Below are 11,570 nucleotides of genomic sequence, written 5' to 3' on the forward strand. Positions count from 1 at the left end.
CTTAACAGAAACAAATAAGAGTGTGTGGTTCAGAAATAGAGTGTGCCACCTTTATTATGTGATGGAGATGGTAGAGAGTAGAGACCATAGAGTCGTAGATTATTATTATTTGATTTATGATTTAAAACTTTGTCGTTGATAATTTAAAAAAACAAAAACGACAAAGAATATTCTTTTTATTAGTAAGGTAACGACAAAGAACATTTTGATATGCAAGTGGAATGAATTATAGGTGGGAAGGGTGAACGGGTTTTGGTTTTTCCAAAACGATTTTGCAATTTGCACCGTTCTTTTTATACAAGGGACGGGATTTTTTGGTTGAATGACCACCGTTGAGAATGTCACTTGGCAAGACGCTTCCAAGTTCCAACATCATTCCCATGCGTTTGATGGTTTATTTATCTATCAAGTAAATGTAACGAATTATTTTCTTAATTTCACTTGCATCCAATTGTTCAGAGTAATATTTTTAACCGAAGGTCACATAATTAGTTCGCTGATCTGATTTTATATGTTAAAGAAATAAATATATATTCTATATAAAAAAATCAAATTATCAATCATTAAAGATTTAAGATATACTCAACATAATTCAACCAATCATATTCTCAAGTCAATATTCACAAGCTAATCAAAGTATAAAATATATTATCATCAAACTTAAGCTCTTCTTGTTCATTTCATGCGTATGTGAAAGGAAATTCCTTACCCAATAGACAATAGCAAAGGAGAGGCAGCAACACAACAAATTAATGGAGGGAAGAGAAGAACCAGCACAATGGAGGAGATCATCGGATCAGAGAGACTGGATCTGAGAGAGAAGATCGAAAGAGAAGAAGAAGAAAGATTCAGATTTCGGATCTAGTTTTAAATCTAGGCAGCAATGAGTTTTTGTTTGTTTTTTTTATATATCAAACAACGTCATTTCATATATAAATTTCTTTTAAAAAAAATGCAGTGATCCCCTCTTACCCGAAAGTCATGGATTCAACCGGAAGTTTCACACATTAAAAAGATCACGTACAAGTAGAGTCTAATTACTAATCCAAACTCCCTGAGGGATTTTAAAATACTAGTTCATGGTTGCTACATGTAAATAAACTTAAAATTGAATACAAGACTTTTTTTTTATTTGGAAATTGCTTTGAATTAATTAAAATTTTGTCCTTTATAATTTAAAAAAAAAAAAACGACAAAGAACATTTTGATATGCAAGTGGAATGAACTATACGTGGGAAAGGTGAAGGGGTTTTGGTTTTTTCAAAACGATTTTGCCATTTGCACCGTTCTTTTTATAGAAGGGAGGCAATTTTTTCTCGTTGAATGACCACCGTTGAGAATATTCCTTGGCAAGACGCTAACCGACATCATTCCCATGCATCTGTCTGGTTTATTTATCTATCAAGTAAAAGTAACGAAACTGTATTAAAAAAAAAAAGTAACGAATTATATTCTTAATTTCACTGCATCCAATTGTTCAAAGTTGTTACATGTAAATAAACTAAACAGTTAAAATTGAATACAAAACTTTTTTTTTTATTTTTACACTAACACATGTTGATTTGTCCAAATATAAGAATGTGGGAAATGTTATATATATATTTTTTTGAAATTATTTAGGTTGAGTTTTTGTTAACCTAATTTAATAAAGGGTTTTATAATTCTTATTCAACATGAGAATTAAAATTTTTCTACACACCCTTCGATTTTTGTGCTGACATGGGTCCTATATATAATTTTTCTAACACATGGGTCCCACATGCTTTTTATCTCTACAACATGAGAATTAAATTCTCATTCAACATGAGAAAATCAAATCCTTTTAATAAAATGTTATAAAATAAAACATCAGTAGCTAACAGTTTAGTATGGAAATCCATTTAAAATAAGGGTAGCTTGCGCTTGAAAAAGCTCAGGATCTTTAAAATTAAACTTGTGTCTTAACATATAAGAGCTAAAATATATTAGAGAAAAGTATTTCTCCAGTCATCGGAGATAAAGTTATCTCCAATGAACTCAAAACGATGTCGTTTTGAGTTATAAGATTAAAAAAGTATAATGACAAGGACTAATATAACCCAGCAATATATTATAATTACAAAAATACCTTGATTTCCGTCATAAAACGACGTCGTTTTGAGCTCACTGGAGATAATTTTATCTCCGGTGACCGGAGAAATCATTTACCCAATATATTAAGGGGGTGTTTGTTTCAAGTTATTAAAAAACTTTCCTATGCATTTGATGATGGTCTTTTGGGATTGGTTCAAGATATTGTATAATTTTGCCCATCTAATACATTTTCCTAGCTTTTGAAAAATAGGAAGCAAATGAGATAGAGAGCACTATTTAGAAAACCATTTCTAAGATGGTATTTTGTAGTTAGATGGGTAAATGGAAAGATACATTTCATTGAAAAGACAAAAAAGACACTCTTAGAATTTTTTTAATATTATTAACCAATTTTTATAAAGTATGATAAAGGGTTATTTTAGTATTTTTAACTGATTTTTTCATTAATATTTTACCTTCAACCAAGTATACACTCAGAAAATTTAACCCAATTTCTCCAGTAATATTTTGACATACCAAACAACTTTTTTTAAACTTTCCTACCAAAATCACTTTCTCACCATATTCCTATTATTTCTATTTCCCTGGTAATTTTTTTTTTCTCTTGAACCAAACGCTCCCTAAGACTTTTGTAAGATGGGCCTTCTGACCTATTTAGTTTAAAAATTTAAAAGTTTGACCTGAATAAGCTAATGATCAAACTATTACCTATATTAATGCATTACAACGCGTCATGTGAATTGTCGGATTAACACACGGTACAAAGCATATCGTTTTTAGAAACAATACGTACTCTCTCACGTTCTACTTGCGCAGATCACGTCATGCACACTACCATTTTTAGTGATGTCAGAATGTCAAAAAACGGTCCTGCAGCAGCCGCATTTAGAAACGGTATATTGGACAACGTCTTCCGTGTAGGACAACTCAATCTACGGACAATAATAAGTAGGGTTGTGCATGGGTCAGGTCGGGTCAGGTTTTTGTCCGACTCGACCCAACTTGGTTTTTATAGGTCGGGTATTTTGACTCAACCCGCTTTAATTTGATCCTGTAAGAACCCGCACCGTTAATTAAGGTATTTAATTAATTAATTATGCAGAATTAGGAAATGATTCTATAATTGACCCTAATAATTATTAAGAGGCTTTAATAATTATGGTTAGTGATTAAGAATGCTGAAAGTTGCTTTTCGGAAGAAAAGTGCAGATACCGGTTCTGCTAGTCGGTATAAATGCGTACCGAAAAAGTATCCCGGAAAATTAAAGTATGTGCATGATAATTACTAGAATAATATGTAGGACTTGTAAAACGAGTTTCAAGTCCAAATAATGAGAACTAGTGCTAGAAACCGGTACTGGCTTTGAAAAGCGCGTACCAGAAAGGTGCTCAAAAAATTATAAGAAAAATATGATAATTCTTGAAAAAATGTTTAGTTTCAGAATCCAAAGTTTGGGTTTAAAATGCTAAGCGTAGCAATTAAATCTAATACTGTGTGTTTAATGCTTAAGTGCCTATATATACTCTAATCTTTGGGCACAAAACCCTAGAACCACTACTCCTACGTGACTTGAGCGGCTGAGTGCACCTTGGCACTGTTTCATTGTTGTTTTCTTCTTCCTTGAGAGTCTTGGAGTCATTTCTTCCTTGTTCTTTATGGTTTCTTCTTCATAAACACTTGTGTGAGGGAGAGTCACCTTTGGGAAGGGGTTTGTGGTGCTGTTTCTGAGTAAGGAGGTCAGCTTAAGGGAGTGTTGGGGGCTGACTTTGGGTTGGTGGAGGGAGTTAACCTTGTGCTTCATTTTTGGAGGTCCAAGGAGCCACTTTTGGGAGGAAGAGCCTTGCTTGTCTTCCATTTTCGCATACCCTGTGTGGTCAGTAGTTGAGGGGCTGTTGGTGAGCTCCAAGAGCATCTCCATTCTGAGTTTTGAGCCTTGGTATGTTGTATCACCCTTTAACTTGAGTTTTAAGGCTTAAAAATGGAAGCTTGATGCATGTTAAGGTTAAAAGATGATAACTTGTTGTTGGGTAATGCTTAACACACCTAGAAATGCATGTTTAGGTGTTTAAAATCGGTAAAAACCCAACCTTGAAGGATATCTTCACGAAATGCAGAAACTGCATTCTGTCGTGAAATATCCGGATATCTGCCCGTGGAATATCCGGATATTGGATATCCGGATATGAGAATCTGTATATCCGAATATTGAATATCCGGATATGGACAGTGAGATATCCGGATATTGCATATCCGGATATGTTCCCGTGGAATATTCGGATATTCTGGGATTTCGCAGAACAATAGCTGTGTTGTGTGTACAGTAGGCTATTGAGGGTTTTTGGACCCTAGATTGATGAAGTTGAGCTTCTGTAATTAATGGACTAAGTCAGAATCATGTGATTAAGGACTTGTGGCTTTGTTATAAGCTTTAAGACATAAAACGTAATGAGAAGGCGTTGTCTTTAATTTGTATGCATGTGGTACATGTTTATTGATTTATATTTGGTCCATATCAGATTGTGATCTGCTGTGATTGGACTTTGAGCTTGTGGAATTGGATAGCTAGCTTAGAGGTAAGCTTTCGTGTCCTCGGTTTAGCCATGTTGTGGTTCCACCATGTCTCATGGGGAGATGGTATATGCATGCTGTGTTATATGCTTTTGATGTTTTGGAAATGATGTTGAGCTATTGTATGTTAGTGCCTTGTTGATATGCATGGAGGTGTTCCACCTATACGGTAAGCCTGAGTATGTAGAACATACAAGAGGGTGAGGTTGTGGGTGAGGTGCAAGCGATGTTCCTTGTACTACATGTAGGGAATAGACGTATTCCTACATTTCTCTGGCCAGTAGAATAGTGATTACACACATGCCATAGATATCTGTTGCACTACATAGTTTTGGAACTGATAATGATACAAATGCTTTTAGAACTTATATTGCACATGTAAGTGAGCTTGGGGTGGAAGATCCTTGAGAACCCCTTGTCTTACTGAGATTTCTTGTTTAGAGATCTCACCCCACGTTTGGGAAATACTTATTTCAGGGTCAGGTAATGTTGAAACCTCAGGCGGCAGGAGGCCACAACTGAGTTAGATTGCTGTTATATTATGCTGCCATGATTGGATGCTGGATTTGCATGTTGTTTATATGCTTATAGCTTCAGTTGTGTTTGTGGAGTTTTATGTTGAGACTGGTTGTTTATTATGTTTATTTGGTGAGCATGCGGATTGTTCATGACACATAGTATTGTTATGTCTTGATTATGTCTTGAGTCTTTTGGTGTTGTAATAATGTATCAGGATATTGTCCGGATTACGAAATGTAATACCGTGATGTAGATACACACTTTATTTATATATTGAGGTATTTCAGTAGATGTCTTGTTGCAATTTACATACAGGCGATATTTTATGAAATTGATTAAGTAATCAAGTTGGTAATTGATAATGACGTCATAATTGAAAAGAAAAAGAATATTCCGCATTTTTAATTAAGCACCGCTTAATACGATGTAATGTTAACATTCCGGGTATACACGGGGTGTTACAGATCCAAGTCAGGTCTGACTTGGTTTGGATTTTGTTGATCTAGTTCATAACCGGGTCGGATCTGACCTGATTTGGTTTTTGAAGTGGGTCTGACTTGGTTTCTGAAGTGGGTCAAATCTGACCTGACCCGTTTTTGACTTAGTTTCGTCGCAAAATTTTGTCGAAATTTCTACGTTGCAAACGATGAAAATTTCGTCATAAAATTATTTTTTCGTCGGAATACTTTTTGACGAAGAGCGACGAAATTTTTTATCGAAATTTTTTTTGTCAAAAATTTTTACAAAATTTTTGTACAAAAATGTGTTCCGTTGAAAATTTTGAGGCAAATATTTTTTATCAAAAAACATGACGAAAATATTTAGTCGAAAATTTTCGATGGAAATGTGTTTCGCTAAAAATTTGGACGAAATTTTTTTTTTTGTCAAAAAGTTTAACGAAAATGTTTCCGTCGAAAACTTTCGCCTAAATTTGAAATCTGTAAAGAATTTGGATGAAATTTTTTCAGTCAAAAATTTTCGATGAAAATGTGTTTCGTTGAAATTTTTGATAAATATATTTTTTTGTGAAATATTTTAATGAATTTTAGATTCCGTAAAAAAATTTGACAAAAATATTTTTCCGTCAAATTTTTTTACAGAAATATTTTGTCACAAATTTTGATGAAAATATTTTTCGTCAAATTTTTTTGCGAAAATTTTTTATGGAAAAATTTTCCGTAAAAAATTTTGACGTAATTGTTTTACGTCAAAATTTTTCTTTTAATGTAATTGTGATTTTTTTATTTTTTTCACTTAATGGGTATGAGTCAAGTTTTGGGTCAATGACTCAATATTAAAACAAGTCAGGTTTAAAACTGACCCAAATAAAAGTGAGTCAGTATTTAAACCAGTTCAAAAAAATAGGTATTTATGGGTCATGTCAAGGGCAGGGCAAGTGAACCAGTTTTTTTGCACATTCGTAATAATAAGCATGACATAAACACGTTTTTTTTATGTAACACAACAATTATATTATTAAATTTGGCAATAAGAAATTGTAATTAGTTTTATTATTAATATAATATTGGAAAAAGTTTTCACAGTTATATAAATATCGATTAATATAAATACTGCATTTTTAATATTTAAGGCCACTAATCTAATTTTTTAATATACTTAATATAACACCTTTCAAAACTTAATAATATGATTAATAAAACTGTAGAAAACTAATCTGAATATAACACAATTTTATTAATATAAATACATCATTAATATAATTTGTAGTCAGTCTGTAATAATATAACAATGTCGTTATACTATATGACAGTTTATTTGTTTGTAATATTTCTGGTTAATTTTTTTATAATCTGTAGTCAATCTGCATTCAGAATTTAGTTTTATAACATGTTAATTGTTTTGGCTATCCTATGTTAACGAAATAAATTATTTTAATTATTAAAATTACTTTATAATGTTACGAATAAAATTATTTCATATTATTTTAAGGCCAATAACCTAATTTTTTAATATACTTAATATAACACCTTTCAAAACCTAATTGCCTCTAACCTAAACTTAATAATTGAAATTAAAAAATTAACAGTGTGACGAGGGTCCATACGTACAAACAAAAATTCATAAAATATTTCAGTGACGAGTTTATTTGTTAAGTATTTTATGACAACAAAGTCCATGTCACTCAATATTTAATTAATTATAATGTTTCATACATAATTATGGCAATATATTTTCGCTGCCATTATTTCTTGTGATTAAAATTTATTTTTTATGCAGTGCGTCTAAAATCAAACACATCCTTAATGTTCGTTGTTCTTGAATATTAATATGCTGGTACAAAGATTTTGTTTAACGAAAGTCCAGTTTTCAAAATGAGCTGAGTGGAGTATCTAGATAATTCGAATGGCTCTTCAAAAAGGAACCACTGAACGCGTCTTCATGTGTATCGTTTCTTTGGTGAAAGCCATCAATGTAAAAAACGGAAGTATCCATGACGTTTTCTGTGCAAGTAGAACGCGGGAGAGTACATACCGTTTTAAAAAATGATATGCTTTGTACCGTGTCTTAATCCGGCAACATACATGACTCATTGTAATGCATTAGTATGGGCAATATTTTGACCATAAATTTATTCAGGTCAAACTTTTGAATTTTTAAATTAAATAAGTCAAAAGGCCAAGATGATGTAAGTTAAAAATAAATAAAACTTTCACATACCATCGACATAAGAATCCTGTTAAGAACAATGGGAGTAGTAAACATATCACAACCAAAAATGAAATGGCAATTTGATTGGCGAGAAAATAAAATAAAGAATTCAATATTATAAAAAAAAAAATAGAGTACTCAGAGACCAGAGTGCGTCTACATCAATGTCACCCTACTACCAGCAACCAAAAAAAAAAAAAAAAATCTCACTCTTATATCATGTAGTCTAATTTTAAAGGCATCCTACTTATCAAATTATAAATCCAACTAGGGGAGGGTGAACAAAATATAGGATAATTTATTAGCAGATAAAGCACCGAAACAAGTATAACAAAATAACGCAGCGGAAATGGAAAGCTCCACGAAGGTGAAAACCGTAAGATCAGAAACCCAACAATCAAACAAGCAATCATCACAAGCATTGTAACGGTTGGATCCTGCCAGCTCAAAGGATATTGTAGTTTCTCTCCAATAGTAGCAAAGTCCCCCATCAGTGCTGCATATTTCCCTGCGACAATTCTTAATCGATCATATCTATTCCTCCTTATAACGTTGTCTCCGAATCTTGTTGGAATTGGATCAAACTCTTCTTCTAGTTCATCTACACTTGCTGTGTGAACATTAGACAATTCCAAATTTACATGAGCCAGTTTTTTTGGCCTATTTGCATATTTCCAGCCCCAATAAATACACAAGATAAAATGCCAAAAGAGATGCTGTGGTAGAGGGGAACAAATATCCAGAACCACTGGAACCACTATAACAACTATAATTACCATAACTGTTACATTAGGATTCTCCCACTTGCATATCTCATCAAATCTAGTGTATAAGGCTACCAACCCACTCACCAAAATGTTAATCCTTTCAAAATCAGCTCTAGCTCTTCGCATGCTCCACATGATTTCGCGAGAATCCAGCACATACTCAACAACCTCTCTTCTCATCGGCGGTTCACTCTTACTCAACTTCGATGAGACAAACATAACAGATTGTTTCCTTAACCCATGTAATTGAGTCGGAGACAATGGTTTAGCATAATGTTGTTTAGGAAGCTTGGTCAATGCGTACATGAAATAGAGATTAAGCTTACTTAGGCAACAAAACTTGAAAGCCAGTTGAATTTGTCCCATCTTTATCAGCCCGCAAGGTTGAAGTTCAAAAAGTGGATAAGAATAAGAATAAATTTTATTGGTTTCCATGTCAGATAGACGGATTCTCACCTTCCCTATTCCTGTATCTTTTGCTCCTGAAGCTATATCTCCCTCGTACAGTAGACCGTTATCAAACACAGAAATTGTGATGAATGTGCATGGATCGTAGACATCAAAAGCGCACTGCTCATTCCAGTTCGGAGAAAGACTATTGACAACTGTTCTTGTCCGAATCCATTTTGGGCCATATTTAGCCACACAATATGCATCAGTACGACCCCTTGCTTTTATGGCTGGAAGCCCTCTAGCATTCAGTATCCCCATCTCAAAAACCCCAATGGGGGGTTTGTCTGGTGGACTCAGATCAGTGCCGTAGTGTGGGTCATCATCAAATATATGATAACCACCATCCAAATAGAACATCATACTAATCTTACCAGCAAATCCCCCATTCTGTTCGACAACAATAGTTCGAACAGATATAGGTGAAACCTTGTCTGCATTCTTGACAAGAAATACACACGTCCCCAAGCTTTTGTGACTTGTTAATGTTCCTTTTTCCACGCTAAAAAACAACCGTTGATTATCAAATGGCTCTGCCACGGAAATTAACAATTGCTCATTCCATTTTGGGTTTCCATTATTGTTCTCCACCAACTTGCTTGTGAAGGTCAAATTCCCCAAGGTAGCCCGAATGAAAATTGAGGATTTTTCAGATTCATCTTCAAGTAGGAGGCCATGTGCTTGAATCAAATTAACTCTGAGACACCAAATCTTAGGCATAATATACATCCGTGAACGAGTATTATCAATATTGTAAACACCAATTGATGCTGCATCAGTCTGTAAATGCCAAGCTCCATAAAATCCCTCATCAGCCTGAGTTCCTTTCCAACAAGATAGCATAAGCTCTCCCCTGAACTGTTTCCCCCTTAGATCCTCTATCTCATACCACTGCGATTGTAGTGCACAATCACTCGGAGGCCGTATTGGAATATCAGAAATATCAAACGAAATCCGACCTATGTATTCATCATAGGTAGGAATATTGTTCTTCACGAAAATCTCAAGAATTGTCTCGTGAATTTGAGTTTGACCTATCTCAAGGGCAAAGACATGGTTCCACACTGGGTCTATGCTGCTCCTGATGGAGGGAGTTGTACCCTGAAACCTCCCAACTCTCACCTCCACATAAGGGTCACAATGATTGGGGCCATTACGCACAAACAAATATCTGGCCCTAACAATCCTGACAAAAAAGAAGCTATTGATTTCAATAAGGTCAGTGGCTCCTGTGATCATATTGGCACCAATACTCGGAGAAATATCCTTCAATTTGGAATCCACTTTCTGACGTGCCATGGTTTCTAACAGCTACAACAACAACAACAACAATAGGAGGACAATTTTAAATTAAACTTGTGTCTACCCCAAATTTGTAGACCTTAACAAAAAAATTATATAAATAAAAATGAATATATAGAAGGCATCAAACAGTAAAGAAATCGTCATCTTTTAAATATAGAAGCCATGAAATAGAAAAAAAATGAAAAATAAAAAATTATAAAATAAAGATAAAGATGGGGAAGAACTCAACTGGAGTGAGTCACTAGGAAATTTAGCCACCCTTCCAACCATAATTTAGCCATTCAATAGTTCAACTAACGTACTTCATTAGGAAATTTAACCACCCTTCCAACACACAATCTACTAGATGACAAAACAGCATGGAAATGGCCTCCCATTCCCATAATTTGATTTGATTAACTATTCAATAAAAACATTGCAAAACCACATCCCCTTAGCATATATACCCCATTATAATATTACCTACTCACAAGAGGAACCATAATATTCAAAATAGAAAGAGAAGATTTCAGGGTACCGGTCTCAGTTTCTTGGGGTACCTCTTAAAAGCTTCAATTTCAGAGTTTATTGTTCTTTCAAAGAGACTCAAGAAGAAATCAACCTCCACCTGCAGCATCATCACAAATCAAAACTCAGCAAAACCAACAATTAAAACAACAGCGAAGGTAATCTTCAAAGGAAAAGACATGAACGACCTTTTGGGCGAACCAAGTTATCAGCGGAAAAGGCGAAAATGGCGAACAGAAACCTTGACCGAGGTAATGTAACCCTTGCGAACGGCAAAGGAGAAGACCCAACGAACGGAGAAGACCGAGTGAAGAGGGAGAGGGTTCTGTGAAATGGACGGTCGGTGTAGCGATGTTGTTGCTAGAGATGGGAGTGACAAAGCATAGAAAAGAGAGGGATAAAAACCGTTACCCTAGTGAGTGGTGTGGGGAGTGTGTGTGTGTGTGTAATACGTGTGTAGTAGTGAGGGATAAAGGAAGAGAACAAGAGAGATAAAAGAGACTTTGAATTAATTTATGCAAATCCCGTAACTAATAAACAGATCATTAGTTTCTAACACTAGCCCAAATAATAAGCTAGGCACATGAAGAGTCACGTGAACTTGCCTTCTGCTATCAGACATTTTTGGAAAGGAAGTTCAGCTAGGTAAGTCCAAGTGGGTGAGTTTGCGGTCCAAATTGAAAATCAATGAGAGGATGTTAGTTTAAACC

The 11,570-nt window shown here is 34.3% G+C and overlaps 1 protein-coding gene across 2 annotated transcripts; it reads right to left on the minus strand.

The window, feature by feature from the left end:
- Nucleotides 1-7,873: 7,873 nt before the first annotated feature.
- Nucleotides 7,874-11,281, minus strand: LOC133305054 (FT-interacting protein 4-like). Of its 2 annotated transcripts, none has more exons than XM_061505177.1 (3): nt 11,049-11,281; nt 10,893-10,960; nt 7,874-10,359 (listed from the first exon to the last, which is right to left on the minus strand). In XM_061505177.1, the coding sequence occupies exon 3, from the start codon at nt 10,345-10,347 to the stop codon at nt 8,044-8,046; it is 2,304 nt and encodes a 767-aa protein (XP_061361161.1). In that variant the 5' UTR covers nt 10,348-10,359; nt 10,893-10,960; nt 11,049-11,281; the 3' UTR covers nt 7,874-8,043. The 2 variants fall into 2 exon arrangements, with proteins under 2 accessions (XP_061361161.1, XP_061361162.1); XM_061505178.1 differs by having other exon boundaries at nt 10,871-10,960.
- Between the last annotated feature and the right edge of the window lie 289 nt (nt 11,282-11,570).

The sequence above is a fragment of the Gastrolobium bilobum genome, unplaced genomic scaffold, assembly GCF_033153095.1.
Source record: "Gastrolobium bilobum isolate Gb01-03AN ecotype WA unplaced genomic scaffold, APGP_CSIRO_Gbil_v1 utg45939, whole genome shotgun sequence".
In the NCBI taxonomy this organism is placed as follows: Eukaryota; Viridiplantae; Streptophyta; class Magnoliopsida; order Fabales; family Fabaceae; genus Gastrolobium; species Gastrolobium bilobum.